Below are 25,573 nucleotides of genomic sequence, written 5' to 3'. Positions count from 1 at the left end.
ACAGCAATATAAATGTATTAGACAGTTGCTAATCCACATTAGCTGCTTATTATGATTGATTAGACTCATTTGTATATGCAAACAAGCCTGATTTTGCATCATTACGCAGGCATATTTCCAACACTCAACAAAGCGAGCTTGTAGATTGAAGTGTTTATTTAATATCACAGAAGCTTCCCAAAGAAAAGAACAGAATACTAATTAAGGGGAGATGTGAAATGTTTATAAATTAACCTTTGTTCATCTGAATATCTTCTATTCACTGAATATCACATATATATCAAATGACATAAGCTCATGTTGGAGTCACTGAAGGCCTAACAGGATAAAAGGATCTCCCTCCCCAGAGATTTACTCCATTGCTGCAACATATCATTAATTGCTGCAGAGTGAGAGCTTTCTTCCAGTGTTCTCCCACTAATAGCTTACCTGCCTATATTATGCCCCAGGCTTAGTAGCAGGTCAACCCGATATTCATAGTATAATTTGTCAGGCCTAGAATGGAGTGGGAACAGGTTCTATGGATCAGAAAACAGAAGCAGAAAGCAGGAGCCAATCTTGGTTCTGCTATAAAATTTGCTGGTATTTCCCTAAGTTTATGCGGGGAAGAAATTATGATCATATTAGATTAATCAGATAATTCTTTCAGTAAGAGGCAACCAGAAAGTGCTTTTTTTCAGACAGCTCTGGATTAGCAAGGAGGCTGCCTCTAGGCTTGGTCCTCAAACAGGATCTCTTTGGAAAAAGAGCTGGAAAATAGTCCTTCATAGGCTTGGCAAAACACACTGTTTTGATTCTTGATTTTAAGGCTTTAATTCAAAAAGCCCAACCAAGACTATTTATGCCAGGGTTGAACAATCTGGGCTCTCTATCCCTTATGTGCACCCCCATAAGCACTGGAAGATTGCATCACTGAAATTAAGTGATGAACAGCCAAATCATGGTAAAGCAATTTTTTGTTCTTTTGTTTGCAAAATGAAAAAGGCAGAATATATTTACATACACTATTTTAGTCATAACAATGCCGAAAAGCAACCCCTCCCAGAAAAGGAGAAATAAGTCTGAAAATTCCACTTCTCCTGCCAGTGACATCCTCACTATGCATTTTGCAACTTTTGGAAGATAAATAAAGTTTCAAAAAAGATGCCCCTGCCCTAAGAGATTAGTCAGCCCTGATCTATTGCCCTAAACCGTTTCATTCCATAGGTCAGCCAAGATTAGATATCAGATCTATCATAGCACCTTTCATAATTTCCTGCCAGGATTGCAAGAGTAGGCAGTTTTAGTTTTATGAGAATCTCAACACCCAACCAAAGCCAGGAATAAAATTATGGCATTAGGCGAAAGCAAGGAACAGACATAGAATTAAGTAAAATGAGGCCTTCAGTTACATCCTTAGCTCAGGAAATAGTTTTTAGGACCAGAACTGAAGTCACAGTTCTTCCACAGAAAAAATCACTCTTGGTTTCATTGCCTTCCCTAGCCAAGCTTTTCTCTCTCTCATCTACTCTAACTTAGGATCCACAACACCCACCCCTCAAGAAATCATCAGACATTAATTTTAAACTGACTGATCTATTGCAAAAAACAGAAAGATCTGCTAGGAGATCATTATTTACCTTTTTTTGAGCTCTGATTAATTGCACGAACATAGAGATTAGGGAGAGATTTTTAGAAATTCTTCAACAATTCCTCCCTTTATGAAGCAACAGTTTAAAAGAGAGAACTGGATAATATCTGTTATCCTAACAATGGGGATACTGTACTCTTGCCCCAATCCAATCGTAAATAGTCAACTAGTTGGGACAGGATGGAAAGTCATCCCTCTGCACTGTATTCAAGATCTACATTCCACCATATACAGATCCACACCTCCATTCCACTCTGTTGCAGTTAACCACACCCTGGTTAATTGTGCATGACTAGAACTGGAGAAGAGCAAACTTCCAAGTGGCCAACCAGAGCCCAGTTGCTGCAGACGAATTCGGCAGGGATCCAAAATATTTTACGTTCACCATAAGGGACACCAAAACAGAATCACCTCAGGCTGTTCACAAGGCAATTAGTTAGGTCTAATCCTCTGAGAAAGTAGAAATCTTTATTATTATACTGTATCAGCCCAAATCAATTTATTGCAGGATGAAGGCCTCCTCACTGAAGATTATGGACCATAATCTACTACACATTGGTAGTGCAGATTAGTAGATAGAGGTTTTTTGACTTCACAGCCTAGGGTTGAGAAAATGTGATCAGCCCAAAGTCACACAGCTGGCTTTCATGCTTAAGGGAGGACAAGAATCTAGGTCTCCTTGCTCCTACTTCAGCACCTTAACCACTACACCACACTGGCTCTCATTCATACACAGTATGAAGCAGTAGCAGGACTATATCAAAGAAACAACGGCTGCAAATAATTATGAAAGCATCTAAAACATTAATTAAAAAATTTAAGAACTTTAATAATTTTAGTATAACATTTATTCTTAAAGGGATTAACAGCAAGAGCTCTTCCTATTATATCCTTTAAATTAGGGATAAGTAATTTGGAGACCTCCAAATTTTTTGAACTATCCTCAGAAATTCCTGGCCACTGGTGGGGATTCACAGAAGTTGCAATTTTAAAAAAAATCTAGAAAACATTAGATTGCCAAACACCATTTTAGTCACAATTAAAGACAGAAGAGCTGTATAGGCTCAGTCAGCATGAGCCTAACAACTGCAAACAAAAATACTGACCATGCTTCCCCGTTTGCAGTAAATTCCATGATGGAATTTTTTCCTTATTGCTGTGTGGGAGTGGGTGTTTATATGCTGTCTCTTCTTTAAGTGGAGAGCAACATGGAAGAATAATTTCAATCCATTTCCCCACCAAGGCAGCACGCACAGGAGCCCAAGAAAAACTAATTTCCCCAGGGTTCCCTGAACAAGTCCTGGGAATACTCCACATCTCAGAAAGAGAGAGAGATTGAGAGTGTCGAATAAGGGAATAATCTTTCCCAGAAGAATTCTGGGTCATAGAGCATTGAAACTGAACATTATGTGCTACCAGAGCAATTATTCTGAGCCTGGACTTAAAAACTCTGCTTCCAATATTACCAATAAAGTCTGCGAAAGGTAACTATAAAGGAGCATAGAAACAAAGGGAAGAGCGATATATAGTCAAGAAAACATAGTGAAAAGTGTGAGTTCTAAATAGCTGCAGTTCCTTGAAGTGAATGGCAGTTTTGCCATGGACTGTACTAGGAGATAACACCCTGGATGTCTAGATAATATTGATTTTTCTCAATAAAATATGCTCAGTTTCCAAAGAGTTTCTTAAAATATTAAGAAAGACTATATACTTAGCAAAAGGTAAATCAGACTCTTGCAGAGACTTCGGCATCAAATTCAATCTTCTCTCACCGAAGCCAGTCAGTCACTCAACGGTATGGCTGCTGCCAAATGCTTGAGGAAATCCCTCCCATCCTACACATAATGCCTGCCAAAACTTTTACCTCTAAAGATAATGAGTCCATTCATTAAATTTGTACCCCCCCAACCCCCATACCTGAGGACATCTAAAGAAGTAATACATCCTATAAAATATTAAGTCAGAATCAGTTTTCCAGTATAAAATAGGCTAAACAAATGCTACAAACAATGCTAACTTTCTGATATTTTTGTATTTTATAACATCAGATCAGTTGATCTTGTAGACTTCTTTTGGAAATAAGACCATTGTCACTAGACAGTCAGTAGCCAAAAGAAACACTGCACTTAGAGCCAGCTGGCAGCACCAAAGTGTATTTTTAATGACTACCAACATATAGTAGATGAATTGCTATATATGATGTCTGCATTTGCAACAAGCTACAGTTCTATATCAAACGTGGGCCAGTATTAAAATATGAACATTTAGAAACCTCTCTAAATTAAAGAAATGTTGTCTTCTTTAGAGCAGCTTTAGAGGTCAGTGCAGCACACTATGATGCCACACATGTTTTTACACCTTATGCTGTATTAGAGACCAAGTAAAATATAAACCTTATGACAGTCTTCCCCAATACAGATCTGTATGGTATCATAGAGATGTATTGGGATACAGCAATTACTGGCTGCGCCAGCTTGGAATCTTAGTAGTTGTAGTTCTAATGTAACTAAAAGACGCCAGCTTGGGGAAGGCTGGTTTAGAAAATGGTTGGTTTGGATATATCTTTGTCAGCTATATTTTACTTTCAGAAGCAAAGAGCCAACCTCCTTCCCATCCTGGTGTCTCCTAGGTGCATTGAGAGTACAACTCCCCAAATTCCTAGTCACCATGGCCATTGCTACCACAGAGACCATCAATGGAAGATGAACATACATTCAAGACAAATCCTATGCACTGTGTAGTATGCATTTATTATAAAAGTCTTAATCCCAGAAATTTCCCAGATGGTGTTGCCATCTGAGATGGTATTGCCATCTGGGATGGGATGGATTAGATGGTGTTGCCTCCAGAGATGTGGATGCTTGCTTAAAAGGAAATAATAGCTTGTACAGTATGGAGGAAGCATATTCACCAGCACTGCTGGCCTAGATGGTTGTGAAAATTAGGAGACAAAACAAGACCTCTTCTCAAGCATTAATTCATTTACATGATGAAGCAACCTAGGGTCATTTCTGAAGCCATCAAGATACCCTACTGTCTAGTTGTATTCCTTGTAGCTTTAAGAAGCAAAGAACGTTCTGCCAGGCCCTTCAGCATTTCGCATCTATCCCAAGCTTCTGCAGATACTGACATACAAGCAGCCAGAAGAATGGCTGTATTGTTTACATGACTTAACAAGAAACACAGTGTGCAGCAGCCTGACTGAATTACAGAGCAAGCATGAGACTGTTCACACCCCAGAAGCACTTAGGATACCACCTTGGCACCACACGGGTGCTGAAGCAATGCATAATTTTACATTTTACCACAGTTACATAAATTTGGACTTAATGAACATTTGGATTTAACAGACACCCCTTTCCCCCCATGGTCCATTAAAATGCTGTTTACATATACAACAACTAATGAGGGAAAAAGACTTCAACTTCAAGAAAAGGAACAAGTGAACCTTAACTTGTCTGAAATTATCCATCCAGATAGACCCAAGATTCTTCAGCCCCCTTTGAAAATGATGCAGATCCAACCCCTCACACAAGCTCCTGAATGAAACAGTTTCTTCACAACACCATCCCCTGTTCAAACCTCCTGGCCTTGCATCTTAGGAGGCAGAATCCAACAGGGCAGCATTAAGAAACAAGCCATGGGAGCCAAGATCTGCAGTCCGCAAAAGGGACAGACCACTGAATGATTTCATTGTACTTCATGGGACAGAGCCACAAATGAAATGGAGGTGAGTAAAGAAGAGAGGGTATAGAATAGATTCAGATTTGTCTGTACAATGGTATAAAAGTTGCAATGGGAAAGGCTCTATACAGCAAGGCACAGAAGATGTGCACTTGAAACAAAAGCAGCTAGGATCAATCCTGGGAATTCCCACTTAGTATAAGCCTATAGGCAGTGAGCAAGACCTTTTCCTTACTGAGTTAAATAAATAATAAATAAACTGAGGTAAGATAGCTTCTAAAGCTGTGTTTCTCAACCTCAGCAACTTTAAGATGTCTGGACTTCAATTCCCAGAATTCCCCATGCTGGTTTCTCAGCCAAGGTTGAGAAACACCATTCCAAGGCAACAGCAGTGCTTCATTTCTCTATTTCAAAAGCTCAACAATTTAAGGGCCCTGTATTATATAAGCCACTTCAAGTTTTAATATAGTTAGAACAGGGGACAACAAATTTAATAATAAAAAAACGAAATACATCACAACAAGATATCCAGAGAGATAGTGATGCCTAATCGTAAGGGCTTCAGGCAGAGCTATCTAAAATGTAGAACAGGATTCAGCAACGCAGTGCCCACCACATCTTTAAATGGCATCCAAAGAATCCCAAAATTTAAAAACAATTGGCTGAAATCTTACAAAATGATCAGATCTCACAAGATTTTTATGTTCGGATTAAGTGAGATGTTGGCTTTGGTATCCAGCATCTAAAGAGACTGACAACCCTTGATCTTTTAACAAACTGAAGCTCAACTAGGCAACCAATATTGTCTCAGAAGCAACTTCTGTAAACTCCCCTCAAAATCTAGAACGACCTAGCCATCCATCCATCCATCCATCCATCCATCCATCCATCTATCTATCTATCTAATGTCCAATGGAGTCTTCTCAAGGGTTTATGATTTTATATTTATTTCTCATTGAAAATTTGGAATAAGGGGAGCTGAGAAGTGCAACTGAGTCATGATGCTCTTTCCTTCGTTGAGCAAACATCTAAGAACAAAAAGGGCAGATGCTGCAAAGCCAGATACTCAGGAAAACAGAATATATAATTCCCTCCCAGCAAAGGCATGTGGATAGGTCAAGCTCATAGCCAGAAATACTCCTGTCTCTGCTTTTCCCCACAATAATGCTGTTTCACCTGCCATCACCCAAATTTCTCCTTATTTTCCAAACTAACACCAAGCATTCATAGCTACAAAAAAGCTTGGGAAAGGGGGGAACTGCCTCCTTTGGTATTTTTACTATTACATTCTGCAAAGCATGAAACTCCTCAAACCATGCTGACCCTTCCTGTATTATTTCTTAGGGATCATATTTTATTTCCACTTCTGTCAATATGTGCTACCAAGTTCAGTTAGAGGGATTTGTTCATCAAGAGGAAAGTATTGAGATTTCTGCAGATTCTTCTGCTTTGGTACTTGATGCAACCATTTTGCTTATTGTGAAAAGTTCAGCTTTTCAAGAGCAAACCTCCTGCTATGCTTATAAGAAGACCCAGCTGGGTTTTGTTTTGTTTTGTATTTATTTATTTATAATATTTTGGAGCAGGGAGGACAATTTTGCAGCTACCCATTAAAGGCCAGGACGTTTGTAGAGCAAACTTGATCTGTTTGCTCTACAGCTCAACACCAACTACCATAATCTCCTAAGATCCAGTTCCAGTGTTCAGTAGAGCCTTTGATGAATTTCTGGAATTTGTTCCCTACTTCCTAGAAATCATACCAAGAAAATCCAGCATTCTAATAGCTTCATTTTTGACAGATGAATTTTTTCTAAATTGTGTGGGATGGGCTGCAGTATCCAACTCCAATCTTCTACATACCAGTGAGAGGTGCAGCAGGTTCGCTCTGCTCTCTTTTTGACTGCTGGCACCTTGAGCAACCAAAACACTTTGCCCACCACACATAGGCACCCCATCTGCCTTGTGCCTGACAATACTTCTGAATGGGTACCATGAAAAGAAGAGGCTGCACTCTTGCCAAAGGCCAGACATGACCCTGTTCTTTCTGGGACACAATCACAAAGCCCTCGTTAAAATGCATATGGCTGGCAGCAGGTCCAGGGTGTAATTAGGACATTGTCCAAGGACTATGGAAGGGGTGCAAGAGAGACTATACAATACACTGTAGATGTACTGGTGCCTTGAAACGCAAGCCAAGCCATTTTAGCCCAATTATTAAAAAAAGAAAAGAAATGAAAAGAAGATGGGAAGGCAGCCAAATGCAAAGAAATGCACATATTGAAGTAAATACCCCTCTGCAAAAGTACAAGCAGCCTAGCATGACAAGCAGAAGGGGCAGCTGCTTCTTCCAACTCATTACAGCAGGACAATGGACCACCAATGGCCTCAGTTGATGACACTTAAGGGGTATGGAATATGAAGTGTTCTATAAAGAAAGGACTAAAATAAAAAATAGAATCAGTGGCAGGGGAGTACAGGAATCTGCCTTATCCCAAATAAATCATGGTGAAGCTCTATTTGTTTAAACCATAGTTTGCTGAACAGCCTACAGTAGCTGGATTCACATTATCATTCTAAGCCAAAACCAAAAGTGAAATCCAGCCACTGACTCCAGGATACAGAGAGGTCATCCATATCATTTGATATACTATCCATTTAACTCACAATGTCAGACTTTCTAGAAATATAGGAACTGTCTAGAAAATAAAGCCTTTGCTCCACTGTTATGTTCTCATCTTTGAAGAGGAAATCATTGCTCTTGAATCATTATGAGATGCAGTCAAGAGCAGGAAAGTTTTGCCTAAGTTTGGAATGAAAATAGAGGCAGCATGTAATCAGCTCCAGGGTAGACCAACAGAGAATTCTGGGAACAGAAAGCAGGTACAAGAGGTGCAGAGATCAAGCTGAATAGAAATACTCAAAACCCAGCAGTACAAAAAGCCAAATACTATTAGCCTACCCAGCAGATAAAAGACTCAAAAAAGTCTGAACGAGTTTGATAATAATTCTCCACCACATCTTTCCAAGATCTGCCGTGTATCTGACTAAACATAAGTATCATGTGATGCAACACAGCCTTACTTGCTGCATTTTTTCCAGATCGAGACTGGGCCTCCCAACTTTGTCACCATAGCCCTGTCGGTGTCGTTTGCACGGCATGCCTTGCTCAAAGCTGCCTCCGACGCTCGTAAAAATTATAGGCCGGGATGTCGTGGTCCGTACCAAGGACTGCAGTCTCTTGGGAGGTGAGGCACTGAAAAGCACTGGGCTGGGACTGGCACGCAAACCCTCCACCGCTTCGACCACTGGTCGGAAGGACTTGCCGCACAAGGTCTTCACTTCCTCATCACTGGAGGGGGTATTACAGCTGTCACTACAGCAGCCAAGCCTGCTGACCTGAGACCACTTCCGTTTCTCAGCAGAAAATTCACGGGTGATACATTCCAACTCTTCTTCAGAGCTGTGGCGGTCCAGCCCAGGAGGAAAATGGGCCCGCACTTTGCAGCACTGATTTTCTTGATTTTGCAGCTGATTGGTTGCCAGGGGGGTCAAGGTGCAATTCCGTCTTCTCTCTGAGGAAATATGTAAAATAGTGATAGGGAAGATAGGGAAGATCTTACCATAGCCTAACACAGTGATGAGAAACTAGTAGCCCCATTCCCCACTCCTATCAAATAAGTACTTCATCCCAGACATTGGAAGGAGTTAGATCCTCCCCTAAGACTGGCAGGCAGGCAGGAATGTTGAGCACTTCTGGAATCATCAAGAAAGTGAATGCTTCTATATTCAAGGACTGGCACACTCACACAGAGAAGGACACTCTATTTCCCAGGACTCACCAACACCCAGTCAGCTACTAACATCTGATGACCCTTGGAAACAGAACTTTGCACAGAGGGGGAACCAAAATTAGTTTGTGAGGAGAGGATGGGGACAGTACACACTGAGGATAAATGCAAAAAAGCTGGATGAGTAAAAACCCACCTTCACAGTATGAATGAAATGTTATGAAATAAGGCTACACTTCTATATGCTGGAAGGAAGTAAGAGTTGAAGCAGAGAGTCTACTTTTGAGTACTCAAGTAGTAGCTCTGTACAAGTCAGAACCCAAGTCCCACTTTTCCACCCAGATGTACAGATTGACACAGTACTCCGGTTCTTGCTGAACAGTCTATGTATTCATGGCAGACAAAACCTTATACTACTTTAGTATCTTACAAAACAAAACAAAACACCTCCAATCCATATTAATTTGTAACATGAAATGCTAACATAAAATGTAATTAGCTTGGTCTGGGTTTAATGAAACCAACGAATATAACTTGTAACCCATAGTTGATGGATTATTGTATTCTGTGAACCCAGCCAATTATAATTTATTCAATATACTATGTTCAACACAAACCATGACCTTGCATGTTGTGCAAATTCTGCCAGTGGTTGTATCTCAGGTTACTCTACCACAAATAGAAGGAACACTAACTTAACAGAGTTTTCTTTTAGTAGAATGAAAGAGAAGCAATTTTGGCTAATCTCTCCTACAGCTACCAGCACTATCCTCATGTGAAGAAGCTCACCAGACAGAAGCACCTGAAAATAAAGTATATAAAAGTGGCCAAATCCTAGACAAAAATCATAGGACCACAGGTAGTTTCCCAGATTTCGGGCAAGATCCAAAGCAGAATCCCCAGCCATCCATAAAGCTTACTGGACATTATTGCTCCCTCCATTATCTATTATCCCAACTTAACTTCATTGTTCCAAGAACAAAATCAAGCAGCATGCCCATGTACATCACTCTATGGAGGAAGAATGGACAACAGATACAAATAAACTTTTTAAGAAAATTTGAGCTCTATGTGCTTCTCCAGGTTTTGTAGCAGCACATAGAGTTGCTCTTCAACTGCTCTGCAATTATTCCATTAATTTTGACCACTGGCCATGCTAGCTAGAGTTAATAGTTCAACAAAGTCTGGAAGGCATCAAATTTGAGAAGACTGCTGGACAGGAAATTTTTAGTTTCAGGGAAGATGAAATTAGCCATACAGGATTGGATCACATGAATGATGATAATAAAAGTTGACAGAACATGCACTAGAAAGCAAACACCTGGAAGCAACAGTGAAAGGCTAACTCCAACATTCTTAGTAGGTTTCCTAAATACTGGGGAACACTTTACCTCTGTCAATCTGAGCAAGTTCCTGGTTCTCTCCCTCAGAATCATCACTGTCTTCCTCATCACTTGGTGTGTAGGAAATCTAGGAGAAAATACATATTTAAAAATCATTCAACATGAAAGATGAATGGGCAAATTATACTAGCTGTCTGTTTCATTTTCATAAATATTCCTTTATGAGTGCATATTCCACGTTATACCCAAATTAATCTCAATTTTTACATGAAAAACATCTTGACAAAAATATTTGTTTCAGCAAGTTCTTTTCAACGTCTCCTTTTTGCACATGATGCATTTCAAAATTATTTGATATTCCAAAGGGAGAACCACATGCCAATTTTGGAGAAGATAAAAATCTAATGGCGCCACACATTCCAAATCACACATTAGTTTGGGAGGTCCAGAACAGATCCATTCATAAGAGAATCTGCAAATAATGCATTCATTTGGCATTCCTAACATGAAAACCAACACACTTGCATCTCCTGCTATCTCCATGTAGCACAAACCTCAATTCCAAAAATCTGTACATAAACAACATAACCCACTTGAGGTAAAATTCTTCTAAATGTTTCCCTATCAGAAGTATGCTATTTAACAACAGAAGGAGTCTCTTAGCTGCAGTGCCACACCTATGGACTAACCTCCCTAAAGCAGTTCACCTGGCAAGAAATCTGTTCATCACCAAGCACAAGTATTCTTATTCACTCAGGCATTCTAATTTACTATAATTTGGGTTTTTATAATGATCCGATCTGATGTCTTTGGCACTGTATTGTTAGACAGTTGGTTGAATACTACCTGGAATATTAAACTTGTAAAGCATACCTATATATGCTACAAACACACATACAGATCCAGCCAAAAAAATCTGAAAGTTGGTTAATTGGTGCATCTCAGTGCGACCTCCCAACAACTATGATGGCTGAGGATGACCTATGATCTAGTACATCTGGACAACTGCAGCTTGAAGAAAGCGAATTGAAAGTATCTTTGCCATATTACATGCATATTTCTTCCTCAAGAACCTCCAAGAGAAATCTACAATCTCTGTAGTTGGCTTGTTCCACTGTTATATTGCTTCTGATAGCTACTTCTCAATTGTTCATCTATCCCTTCTTTCCTTAGCTTCTCTAGATACGACGTATTTGAAAATACCCTTGATATCCTTGCAAGATCAGCTTTTGCTTTCTTAGTAACAGTGTGCCTTGTAAGCTTCCTATCATCTTTACCAGCTCCTTGAAACCCAGGTTGGAATGTCAACCCAATAATCCACTTCAAAATCTCTTTAGTATTAAAAACAACTGTTCTGTTCTGTCATTTGAAGTATCTTAGAAACTGTTAAATTTGCCCAAGTTTGCTGCTGTCTGATTCTCTTACAATTTAGTGCTCTCTCTCCCCCAGCCAAAAAACAAATTAATACATGATGTATTTGCTAATAACCTTAATTGCACCAATTAGAATGTTCCTATTAATCCTCCCTTTTACTGCCACTTCTCCATTTTGTGAAACTGATTATAGTACATGTGTTGGTGTACTAGCTGTTGGTTGGAGAACCATGAAGTTGTTGATTTGTGGTTTGGTTTTACCTTGGTTGCTACTATACATATTGACATTTTATGTTGTTTGTATTTTGATTTTAAATATTGTTAGCTGCCCAAATAAAAATAATCTGGAAACATGCTAAGAGTTAATGATCAGATGGTATTCAGAACCTCTTTACTTACATCATCATAATTATTTTCAACAGAAATATTGTCAAGGCTGCTCATTTAATCTATGGCTCATCAAAGCTGCAAATCTTATAGAAGGAATTAGCAGCTTTGGGAGCATGTAGCTTTCCTAGAGGTTATAATACAAGGAGTTAGAGAGGGGTTTTAACTCATTGTGTAATAATCCTGGTGAGAGATAGCTAAAAGAACATAAAAACCACAGATGTGTAAAATACTTAATTGAAATCCACATATCATCACATATGGCCTTTATTCATGATGCACAGAAAATATTATTTTAACAAATACTAATAGCTCAGAAACCAAAAGACAAAGATTTGTGCTTTCTAGTTCCATTCTGTTTACATTAGAGTTTCTGGTTAGTTTTAACAGCTGCTAAAAAGGCACAATAACTCTAGAAAACATGTGATATTGTATAAAAGAATGTCAGTGTTATAAAATACAATTGGACATGTAAATTTAATTGCAGAAGCTAAACAGCATGCCAGTCTGGACATCAGAAAAGGACACAATTCTAGTTCTCCTTGCTTCTCATCACCAAAGAGATATGGGGCTCCCAGTTCCATCCAAATATAACAAAGAATAGTGCCTGTGTTTTGTGGATGGCAATAAATAACACTATACACACAGCTTTCAATTTTGGTTTGGCTTAGTGATGATCAATTTCCAAGCTTTATGGACAATTCATGCATTTATTGCAACTCTGAAGCTAACTTTTTTCCACAAAACACCTGCTTATGCTGTCAGGCCATACTTTCCATCTTTGTTGTTGTTTATTCATTCAGTCACTTCCGACTCTTCGTGACTTCATGGACCAGCCCACGCCAGAGCTTCCTGTCGGTCGTCAACACCCCCAGCTCCCCCAGGGACGAATCCGTCACCTCTAGAATATCATCTATCCATCTTGCCCTTGGCCGGACCCTCTTCCTTTTGCCCTCCACTCTCCCTAGCATCAGCATCTTCTCCAGGGTGTCCTGTCTTCTCATTATGTGGCCAAAGTATTTCAGTTTTGCCTTTAATATCATTCCCTCAAGCGAGCAGTCTGGCTTTATTTCTTGGAGGATGGACTGGTTTGATCTTCTTGCAGTCCAAGGCACTCTCAGAATTTTCCTCCAACACCACAGTTCAAAAGCATCGATCTTCCTTCTCTCAGCCTTCCTTATGGTCCAGCTCTCGCAGCCATATGTTACTACAGGGAACACCATTGCTTTAACTATGCGGACCTTTGTTGTCAGTGTGATGTCTCTGCTCTTAACTATTTTATCGAGATTGGTCATTGCTCTTCTCCCAAGGATTAAGCGTCTTCTGATTTCCTGACTGCAGTCAGCACCTGCAGTAATCTTCGCACCTAGAAATACAAAGTCTTTCACTGCTTCTACATTTTCTCCCTCTATTTGCCAGTTATCAATCAAGCTGGTTGCCATAATCTTGGTTTTTTTGAGGTTTAGCTGCAAGCCAGCTTTTCCACTTTCTTCTTTCACCTTCATCATAAGGCTCCTCAGTTCCTCTTCACTTTCAGCCATCAAAGTGGTATCATCTGCATATCTGAGATTGTTAATGTTTCTTCCAGCGATTTTAACTCCAGCCTTGGATTCTTCAAGCCCAGCATGTCGCATGATGTGTTCTGCGTACAAGTTGAATAGGTAGGGTGAGAGTATACAGCCCTGCCGTACTCCTTTCCCAATCTTAAACCAGTCCGTTGTTCCGTGGTCTGTTCTTACTGTTGCTACTTGGTCGTTATACAGATTCTTCAGGAGGCAGACAAGATGACTTGGTATCCCCATACCACTAAGAACTTGCCACAATTTGTTATGGTCCACACAGTCAAAGGCTTTAGAATAATCAATAAAACAGAAATAGATGTTTTTCTGAAACTCCCTGGCTTTTTACATTATCCAGCGGATATTGGCAATTTGGTCCGTAGTTCCTCTGCCCTTTCTAAACCCAGCTTGTACATCTGGCAATTCTCGCTCCATGAATTGCTGAAGTCTACCTTGCAGGATCTTGAGCATTACCTTACTGGCATGTGAAATGAGTGCCACTGTTCGATAGTTTGAACATTCTTTAGTGTTTCCCTTTTTTGGTATGGGGATATAAGTTGATTTTTTCCAATCGGATGGCCATTCTTGTGTTTTCCAAATTTGCTGGCATATAGCATGCATTACCTTGACAGCATCATCTTGCAAGATTTTGAACAGTTCAGCTGGGATGCCGTCGTCTCCTGCTGCCTTGTTATTAGCAATGCTTCTTAAGGCCCATTCAACCTCACTCTTCAGGATGTCTGGCCCTAGCTCACTGACCACACCGTCAAAGCTATCCCTGATATTGTTATCCTTCCTATACAGGTCTTCTGAATATTCTTGCCACCTTTTCTTGATCTCTTCTTCTTCTGTTAGGTCCTTGCCATCTTTGTTTTTGATCATACCCATTTTGGCCTGGAATTTACCTCCAATGTTTCTAATTTTCTGGAAGAGGTCTCTTGTCCTTCCTATTCTATTGTCTTCTTCCATTTCCGCGCATTGCTTGTTTAAAAATAATTCCTTATCTCTTCTGGCTAACCTCTGGAATTCTGCATTTAATTGGGCATATCTACCCCTATCACTGTTGCCTTTTGTTTTCCTTCTTTCTTGGGCTACTTCTAGTGTCTCAGCAGACAGCCATTTTGCCTTCTTGGTTTTCTCTTTCTTTGGGATGTATTTTGTTGCCGCCTCCTGAACAATGTTGCGAACCTCCGTCCATAGTTCTTCCGGGACCCTATCTACTAAGTCCAGTCCCTTAAATCTATTCTTCACCTCCACTGCATATTCCTTAGGAATATTAGTGAGCTCATATCTAGCTGATTTGTCGGTCTTCCCTAATCTCTTTAGTCTGATCCTAAATTGTGCAAGAAGAAGTTCGTGATCTGAACTACAGTCAGCTCCAGGTCTTGTTTTTACCGACTGTATAGATGTCCACCACCTTTGGCTGCAAAGGATGTAGTCAATCTGGTTTCGGTGTTGTCCATCTGGGGAAGTCCATGTATAAAGCACTTTCCATCTTTACCTTCTCCAAAAAGAGTTATACAGTATACAATATAGGTCACTACTAAAGTTCTGCAGCTAGCCTGGATTTTCACAGAGGCAATTTTAAAATGTAATAAATTTACCACTTATTTGCTTTGTGTTGTTCTCTAAAGAGAGAGAAAGAGAGAGAGAGAGAGAGAGAGGTCTTCTTGGCATCTCAGATAGCACCCAGGGGTTAAGGGACCATTACATCCTCAATTCCATGTTGTTAAAGTAAGGCGATTTATTTATTTATTTGTTATTCAAATTTAATTACCGCCCATCTCCCCCAAAAGAGGGGATGGAAACAGGAAACAAAACAGAAACAGGGATTTCTTGTTACCATACTCTCCCCCATTGGCAAGGAAGATGCAGCCTCACTTCCAACTCATTAAATCATTGTTTCTCAACCTTGGCAGCTTGAAGATGTGTGGACTTCAACTCCCAGAATTCCCAAGCCAGGATGTGGACTTCAACTCCCAGAATTCCCCAGCAAGTTCTGGGCATTGAAGTCCACACATCTTCAAGCTGCCAAGGTTGAGAAACTGTCCTAACAGTCAGAAATCACACTGAGACGAGGAGTAGGTCTCTAGTGTTTATTACTGCTACATAAAACAGAGTCCTAACAAACTGAAGAAGCGTGGGAAAAACCCAGACAGATAAACCCCAAAAGTTAAGGCGGGTCTGATCTGTGTCTCTTTGAATGGCTGCTTAATTCCTCAGTACTACGCATGCATTTTCCCCCCTAGATAGAGGCCCCCTCCTGCTCGCCATCAGTACTCATGACAGAAACACTGCATTAAGTGGTACAAGCAGGAAAGGAGCAAGTACTCCTTCTCCTAAGATACAACTGGTAGCAACCAGAGACTGGGATATTTCAATTCCTTGAAGAGACCTGAGACATCTCACAATCTTCACAACAGTTCCCCAAATCTTCCAAAAAGCCATAACCATTAAAATAGACATACCACGGAAAGGATTAGCAAAGATATCTCTCACACTGAGTGACTCAGTGGACCCATTTCATCAGAATTCTTTGTTTTTCTCAGGAAACCACCTGCATGACATGTCTCTCCCTAAACATTTTCCACTTTAGTTTCCATCACTTTTAAAAACTGGTGCCTGTGTTCTATTTTCCTCTTCCCTCCATATTTTTCCTTATGACATGTCTTTTACATAATAAATGTGAGGGCAGGCATTGTATATTATTATTTAAGAACAGCCACTCTGGCAACCCCAATGAGCTAACACAAAGACATTTGGAAGCATAGTATCTTAAGAGACCAGAAATATTTTCAAGAAATTAAGAATCCCATACACAAGAACTTAAAATTTTAAGTAAGGAGTATGCATATAATTCTTTATAGCTGTCTCTACAAACACAACAACAGCTATTCAGGGATAGAACTTCGGCTCTAGCAATCTCTCTTATGCCTTCAAACATTTTTGTTCCCTCTCAAGACTAGAAAATTCTTACATTTCCTTGAATATACTAGTTACTTTTGCCATTTAAGCATAAGATAATGAATGAAATCTGGAGAAGAAAACGCGTAAAAATGTTTAAGACACTTTTACCATCGACCCCTCTACCATATTTGGGAGCAGAGGCTCAAGAAGAATTAGCTAAGAATATAACCAGGTGCCTTCCAGGTAGGTAGAAAGCTCAAGAAGCATTATTGCAAGATAATCTGAAGCACACCACTCCTAGGACCCAATTGAAATTTCTTCTAAGCTGATTTGTTTGAGAATTTTCTGTCACCGATTCACGCTAGAAAAAGACCATCAAAAACGGCAACAGGTTCCAGACCTTTGCAGAGGATGGAAAATGAGATATACTGCTAGTACTGCTGCGACTGCTGTACAGAGAACGGCAGCAGCCACAACAGTAAAAGAAAGAGCATCCTGCTCCATTTATTAACAGTGAGTCCCATGAAGAAGAAATTGGTTTCTTTTTGGTTTAGCATGATATGCAGACAACTTCTCACATTACATTAATGTAGCCCTTGTTAAGGATGTGAAAATGTAAGAAGACCTGTACCAGATCAGACCAGAATCTTATCTATTCTAGCATCCTGGTTCCACTGTGGCTAACCAGGTATCTCTGGAAACAAGCTATGTAGACAACTGAACACTTTCACTCATATACCTCAAATGAAAGCTCCTTTTTGTTTTAACTAAAATAAATAACTTGAGGTCATCAGCAAACATGGACACTGCACTGACTCCTAACTAAAAATAATTTGTGAACAAGTAAAAAAAAATCCTTGTAAAATCCCATGGTGTGCCTCTCCCCTTGGGAGAACTTTTCATTTGTTTTTATGTCTTTTTTATTACAAATTATATGCACCTCTTGATAGTTCACAGAAAATCTTGATGTGTGAAGCTAGACCTACACACAACATTATAACCCATAATTAACCGAACAATGGTTTACTAAATCAAGAGCTTGAGTTTGCAGAACACTCCAACCACCAAATAGCCAATCACATTTAGCCTTCCATATTATTTATCAATCCAGATAGACAAAAATAATCTAGCATCCAGTCCATTCTTTCTATGCTGCAGCCTTCGGAAAGCATCAAGCAACCTTAACAGCTATCATTTGCATCCATAGTACTGAAATCACAATATTTACGCAATAAAGATATTACCAATCCTTTTTAAAAGATTGTTATGATGAAGCAAAGGAATATTTACATCTACATCTACATCTAATATTTACATTTACATATTTACATATTGTTATGATGAAACAAAGGAATATTTATGTACGTGTATCAGATGTCATATTGAGAGCCAGTTTGGTCTAGGGGCTAAGGTTCTGTTCTAGAAACTAGGAGTCCGTGAGTTCTAGTCCCACCTTAGGCATGGAAGCTGGCCGGGTGACCTTGGACCAGTCACTTTCTCTCAGCCCAACTTGGTGCAATGTAGACTAGCCTCCTTGTGGTGCACCCCAGGCAATGTGACTTGTCACGGCTAAATAGTCTACACATCTGGCTGATGGACCTCACAAGGATTTCCCAGCAAGAAAAAGCAGCATGAACACTGAACTGCTATGCCATACGATTTTAAAAAAAATGTAATATTTATATGGAACATAAATCTTGGAAGAAATTAGATTTATGAAGTTGATAGGATAAGGCTTTGAAAACCTGGTTTTGCTGTCAACCCTTGGGCCCTAGATGTGTGGCTTAGCCCATATCTTGATTGTGCTAGTTGTTGTTGTTGGTTGGTTTTTCTTGGCTGCTATATATGTTATTTATCATTTTGTTATGTGGTTTTTATCTTGTTTTTAAATATTTTTAGCTGCCGAGAGTAACTTGGGGGTCCTCTTGGACTCATGACTCCTGCTCAAAGAGCAGGTGGCATTCGTGGCCAGGAGGGCCTTTGCGCAACTTCGTACTGTGCACCAGTTACGCCCCTTCCTGGAGCAAGAGGCCCTTCGGTCACTCATGCCCTGGTCATCTCCCACATAGACTACTGTAATGCGCTCTACATGGGGCTACCCTTGATGAGTATCCGGAAGCTACAGCTGGTCCAAAATGCAGCCGCACAGGCAGTTTTTGGTGCCTCAAGATCAGCACATATTACTCCCTTGCTCTGCAAGCTGCACTGGGTGCCAGTTTGCTTCCAGGTCCAATTCAAGGTGTTGGTTATTACCTTTAAAGCCCTACATGGCCTGGGTCCAGGTTACCTAAGGGACTGTCTCATCCCCATTACATCAACCCATCCCACCCACTCATGCAGAGAGGGTATGCTACGGACCGGTCTGCAAGAGAATTCCATCTGGCGGGGTCCAGGAGGCGGGCCTTCTCTGCAGCAGCTCCCACCCTTTGGAACATCCTTTCCCCAGAAGTGAGGTTGGCCTCCTCTCTTCTGGACTTCAGGAAACGACTGAAGACCTGGTTTTGTCACCATGCTTGGAGTGGGGAGAGGAAGAGCTACTCTTGGGGCTGGTTGGTTCCCTAGTCCTTCCAGGATCAGTTCCGGTCCCCTTTGGGTGGAATTAGATCTGCCATCACTTGGATTTTATTATATTTTATATTTATTGATATTATTCTGATTTTATTGTATTTTATACTGTTTTATTGTGAACCTCCCAGGGTTCCCTGAGTGGGGGAGATGGGCGGTAATAAAAATATGACAAATAAATAAATAATAAATAGTAGTCTCTGTGGGAGTAATCTATTGGTTGGGTTTTGTTCATTTTATGGTGACATTATATCATCATGGCATGAAAGCACCACTCAAATAAAAAGTGGATATTTGATCCTCAAATAAAAAACAGATCCCTAGGCATTCCACACAGGGCAACAGACTCACTCTTCCATTATTATGATCTTGTTAGGACATCATCAGTTATCATGACTTCAGTTAGTATCTATCAATGGCATAACTCCAATTAGTTCAGTTGAATGTCAAACTATTATCTGGGGCAGCCTTTCCAATCTAATTATCTTCCAGATGTGCGGACTTCAACTCCCAGAATTCTCAGCGGTGTTCATGCTGGTTGAAGAATACAGGGAGCTGAAGTCCACATATCTGGAGAATGCCATGTTAAGGAAGGTTAATCTTCAGGAAGGTAATTTAGTTCTTTAACATTGTATTTCAGAGAAAGGAATCTTTAAAGTAATATGAGGTAATAATACCTACAATAACTATTTCTTTTTTAAAAAGATGACATGTTTGACATCTGAAATAGGCTGTGCCTGACGGATACAGTAATATTAAAGTTTTTGTTGTTTATTCATTCAGTCGCTTCCAACTCTTCGTGACTTCATGGACCAGCCCACGCCAGAGCTTCCTGTCGGGCGTCAACACCCCCAGCTCCCCCAGGGACGAGTCCGTCACCTCTAGAATATCATCCATCCATCTTGCCCTTGGTCGGCCCCTCATCCTTTTGCCTTCTACTCTCCATAGCATCAGTATCTTCTCCAGAGTGTCCTGTCTTCTCACTATGTGGCCAAAGTATTTCAGTTTTGCCTTTAATATCATTCCCTCAAGTGAGCAGTCTGGCTTTATTTCTTGGAGTATGGGCTGGTTTGATCTTCTTGCAGTCCAAGGCACTCTCAGAATTTTCCTCCAACACCACAGTTCCAAGGCATCTATCTTCCTTCTCTTAGCCTTCCTTATGGTCCAGCTCTCGCAGCCATATGTCACTACGGGGAATACCATTGCTTTAACTATGCGGACCTTTGTTGTCAGTGTGATGTCTCTGCTCTTAACTATTTTATCGAGATTGGTCATTGCTCTTCTCCCAAGGATTAAGCGTCTTCTGATTTCCTGACTGCAGTCAGCATCTGCAGTAATCTTTGCACCTAGAAATACAAAGTCTTTCACTGCCTCTACATTTTCTCCCTCTATTTGAAAGTCAACAATTTCTTCCAATAGAAGTCAAGAGTGAGGAAATATTTTCCTTACAGGAATTTATTTCCTAAATGGGGAAAAAAAGCTAGCACATGAAGAGCATGAGGGAAATACAAAAAGCTGTAGCCTCTCTGAGAGATACAGGATGGAATCCAAGTGATCAAGACTTTCATCACTTGAATGAGAAACCTTTCTGGAGCTCAACAAAAAGACCAAGAAAATCAGGCAAAACAAAAACCTAAATATTCCGCTCCTACAGTCAGTTCCAATCATTCTGTTCAAATCAGCAAGTGAACCAAAACCAAGTCTGCAGAAGTAGTAAACTGCACAGGAAGGATTACTCAGCAGACTGGGAATTGGAGAGATGGGAAAACACTCTGCTATTAATAATGGGAAAGGTCATAGCTTATAGCAAAAGCAGCCCAAGACATTTTGTTGGTTGAGCCAGAGCAACCAAGAGCAGAACCTCCCATCAGTCTGCACAATACTAGATGCTGGGTAAATTATTTTGGCCCGTAAGGCTACTTACAATTGCCTTCTCCCTTCACTAGGAACCAACACAGAGCAATGATAAGTTAAATAGCTAACAATCTGTCACCATTTTGACACCCAAAATCAAATGCATGAAACAGTTGCCTCATTCTACTTAACCACAGAGTAAGTGGCAAAAGCCTTCAACATAGGTTTGGAAATATCTCCTTCCAGGCTAAAGTGACTTCCAGGATCCTTAGTAGTTCTCCAGAAACAACATTTCCAAGACAAGAAATAGCTGTTCAACTAACAACAGACAATTATTCTGTTGTCACATGGTCAATACAGGATTGGCTTTAAATTCCTTCCTTGTTTGTTCATTCTTACAATGGTTGAATGGTTGTTACTTGTTGAAGTCTACAATATAAAGAAATACTGTTCAATGCCCACCAGACTTCAAGAATAACTGAAGAAGCAGGTTGGCACTCTGCCCTCTTTGCCCTGCCAAGTCAGACAGGAGCTCATATATCCTGGCAAGTGTCCACTACTATTCAGGATATGCTGCCTTGAGGAAATTATGGGAGTGATAGTTCCATACTGGGGTCAAGCAGCTCTGTTTTCTAACAAATACTTAATATTTATAGAGCAGTTTACAAAAGTTTCCTTCAAGTTAAGCTCCACTTCATGGATATGTCCATATAGCTGTCTTGGCAATAATACAGCAGTGGTTTGTCACTACCTTCTTCTGGGATGTTCCTGAGTTCTCCCATTCAAATACTAACCAGGTCCAGACCTGCTTACCTTATCAAGAATTCAACTGTTGGCTTTTAGAAAATTAGTTACAGTACAACATGTTTCAATGCCAGGGGAAGAGTGGGACATACATTCTGGAACATAAAACCAAAACACTAAGTCTTACTGTGAACAGCCTCCTGCCCCAAAAGTCCTTTGTCTCAAGGCAAGCAAAAGGGAATAGTCATCCCTCCCTCATAATAGTCCTGGCTGCCCTATTGGCTGACTCAAAGATTTTGGCCTTATTTTAAAATCTTGTGTTTTGAAAGTTGGGAGTAAATTAGGACAGTCGTCTAGCCATTCTGTGCATCGGTCTGAACTGCTGACAACTACACCTAGAAGCTAATTCTAGGGATTCCCATTTATGCATATGGAACCTTTTGAGATCACCATTAGCATCTCCATGGCCTAGACTGTGACCCCATGCAAACAGAAGAAAGATTCTACACAAAACTTTCACAGTCTCAAGCCATTTACCAATGAATTCAAAATATGCCAGCCAACCAAATTTGAAGCAAGAAAATATGTACAGTATACAGCATAAATGAATAAAATGGCAAATATGAATGAGTGAAATTATTGCACAGCTGGATATGCAAAAGCATTCGAAAGCAAGAAGCCATTTTGCTCATACAAATGCACGTCTAAGCATGTGTCTGTATCAAGTGGGCACTATCATTATTTCTGACTACTTTTTGTATTGTGAAATTTGACATACTAAATTTTCAGATGCTCCAAAAACCCAGGACTGTTAGCTACAAAATAAAGTCAGTGGCCAACTGAATCTGAACGTATTTCTGTAACTGGAATCCCTTGAAAGCAAAAAGGGGGTAGAGGGGAAAGATGCAAAAACCAAGGCTTTAAAATATTAGATTTCTTCCTCGTCCATGGGACTCTCCTCCCCTTCTCCAGTAGGGCTTTTTTTTTTAATTAAAAAAGAATCAATGGCAGGTTTACAAAAAGTTAGTTCTTTGAAGCACAACATACTTTAAAACCAAACCTTGACATATTGCAGATATTTAATGCACTGCAAACCCATTCTAGATTTATGGGTTCAAAGAGGCATCTCAGTAATAGGATCTCAAATAGGAGATCAATGGCTACTTTTTTCTCATATACTGTGTGTATATATATATATATATATATGGATAATAATTGTGGCTCCAAGCACTAATGATATCAGGAAGTGCTTTGCTCAGCACTTGGGATATGTGTATAACCCTATTTAACATTTATATTTCATTACTGGGGTGGAGGAGATAGAGCAGGAGATTCAGACTGCACAGCAGGAAAAACTATACTGTCTTTGTTTTAAAGACTATATAGGACAAGGTGCAAGAAGCTGGCTTCAGATCCAGTTCCATCTTATATGCAAAAGCAAACACTCAGCAATACGAGTAGGTTCCACAGCCTACGGTCAATCTACAGTGCTGATTTCATGAGTCCAACTCTTACAAGTGAGACTTAGGAGCCATGCAATTCAACCGTAAGTACTTTTAGCCAGAAGCCAGTCTTAGCATTCAGGGTGATGCTTCTCAGCACTTGGAAAGGACTAGTTTTGCAGAACACAGCTCGATTTTCTGGCACAAGGAGTTTTCCCAACTTCTCCCAAGATCGATGGGTTTCAAAAGCACCAATATCAATATATCACTGGGAAAGAGGTCATTCGACCTTAAACTCCTTTAAAAAAAAGTTTACAATCATGACATGTGTTTGTATTCCAGGCTGCCCAAAGATAGTTAGGCCTTTATCACACCAGTATCTATTGGCCAAGAACAACTTGATATTCAAAGAAACAGGCCCGATTTCTTCGCCTGCAGACCAGCTCTCCTTCCTTTTAAGTCTCCCAGCGAGCAGGGTGCCAGTGGAAATTGCACCCCGATTTGTAACTAATGCCTATTGGCTACTTAGCTACTGCTAAGTTCCACTAAGAGGTGCACTTTCTTGGGGATTTTTACATTTGTATTTTCTTCTTCTTACCTTCAACTGGAAGGGCTGGATCTCATTCAAACTCTGATTCCTCAGCTTCTTCGTAAGGATCTTGAGCATGGTACAAATTCAAAGAGCCAGGGAAGAGTTAAGCACGCATTCGCATCTAAAGCTGCTGCTGCTGCGGCTGCTGCTGCGGTCAGCTTAGAGGGGGCAGGCTGAGCAACTGCAGGTACTCCCAGCTTGTGGCTCGAGAGGCATCTGATCTGCCGAGAAATGCGATCTTGCGCCTTTCTTCTTTTTGCACCCCTATAACATCCTGGATCTGGTTGCTAGCGCACAACTTCCTCCCCCGTCTGCTCCGTTGAAACGACTAATTAGTTTTTTAAAGGGCGAATGCCTGGCTTTTCCCAGCTGCAGCAAAGGACGCCAAGGTAGAAACCCCGACAGTCGCTGGCAGGGTTTCTATTGCAAGGGACAGGGGGGCATTGGATGCCGAAGGAGTTAAAGAAGAGATGAGGAAGCTTTCGAAACTGAGGCCCGGAGCTCTGCTCATGCTCACGGTCTAATCTGCCCTTTCTCTCCCTTTCCTGCACATTGCCGGTCGCTCCCGCGTGCTCTTCTTCCCCTCTCCTTTCCCTTTCCTTTTTCCACGCTCTCCTCTCACTCGCGCACGGCTGCCGTTCTCTCTGTCCTCGCCGCTCTAGCTGTACGAAACTTGTAACAAACAGGACCCGAAGCCCCGGCGCCGATTGGACAGCCAAGGCGGACTATGTCAATTTCAGGGGGCTGGGTTTCCATTTAAAGGGAAACCAAAAGAAGAGCCGAGCAGGTACCGCTGCCTCCTTTCCCCTCGCAAGCAGGTTGCTGCGGATCTGGAGGAAAGACACAGGTTCCCTTGCATCTCCTTCGCTTTGAAAGCGCTTTTTCCCTTGGAAGGTAGGCGCTGGCCCCGCAAGAAGCAGCCAGCGATGCAGAATTAAAACCTTACAGGGTTTCCTCCTCTATCTTGTATAATCTCGGTTTTCTCCCACGCAGTATCGCTCTGTACAGACGTGGGTGCATCTTTTAGCACTTAAAAAAAAGAGAGAGAGAGACTTTAATCATCATCCTCTTTGCATTATGTCCTCCACGTAGGGACTTCAAGTCATTCACTTCTCATCACTCCATTCTATTAATTCGTAATAACAGAGCTATTTAAAAGGTGGAGAATATCATTATTATTATATTATAGTTAGAAAGACAGAGAATTTATAATAACTATACATTATAAAAGCGTCACCATTTTGTTGGACTACAGTTCCCAGAAATCCTAGCTATTATGTTAGCTAGGAATTCTGGGAGTTGCAGCTCAGCAATATTGAGTACCCCAGGTTGAAAAGGTTGACTGATTTGTAGCTAGGGTTATATGTAAGCACAGCAGTGAAGGGGGTGTAGTTGAGAGAGAGGGAGAGAGAGAACAAATCTAAGATAGCTTTCACTTTTAGACAGAAAATTTAAATGGAGTAAAGGAGGGGACTATCCTTCCTTTCCCATATAAAATAGCCTGATTGATTGATCGATCAATTGATTATGTGCCATCAAATTGGTGTTGACTCCTGGTGACCATGTAGATTTTTCTCCCATGACAATCGGTCCCTAACCTGGTCCTTCCAACAGTGTATCCATTGCCACTGTAACTCAGTCCATTCACCTTGCGCTGGTTCTCGTCTTCTTCCTTTCCTGCTACCTTCCCCAACATTAGAGCTTT

General features: G+C 40.6%; 1 protein-coding gene across 4 annotated transcripts in view; it reads right to left on the bottom strand.

Moving 5' to 3' along the window:
- The window catches only part of LOC134498518 (uncharacterized), a 59,287-nt gene extending 34,772 nt beyond the window's left edge, over positions 1 to 24,515 (bottom strand). For 3 of the 4 annotated variants that reach the window (XM_063304665.1, XM_063304673.1, XM_063304687.1), the window contains exons 1-3: positions 23,875 to 24,515; positions 10,494 to 10,572; positions 8,396 to 8,886 (exon numbers count right to left, since the gene is read on the bottom strand). In XM_063304665.1, coding sequence (XP_063160735.1) covers positions 8,396 to 8,886; positions 10,494 to 10,572; positions 23,875 to 23,943 — 639 coding nt within the window. In that variant the 5' untranslated portion in view covers positions 23,944 to 24,515. The remainder of the gene's footprint in view (positions 1 to 8,395; positions 8,887 to 10,493; positions 10,573 to 23,874) is intronic. The other variant, XM_063304683.1, reaches the window with a different exon arrangement.
- Between the last annotated feature and the right edge of the window lie 1,058 nt (positions 24,516 to 25,573).

The sequence above is a fragment of the Candoia aspera genome, chromosome 1 (assembly GCF_035149785.1).
Source record: "Candoia aspera isolate rCanAsp1 chromosome 1, rCanAsp1.hap2, whole genome shotgun sequence".
Classification (NCBI taxonomy): domain Eukaryota; kingdom Metazoa; phylum Chordata; class Lepidosauria; order Squamata; family Boidae; genus Candoia; species Candoia aspera.
The sequence above is the reverse complement of the archived record's forward strand: the minus strand, read 5'-3'. Positions and strand labels throughout refer to the sequence as shown.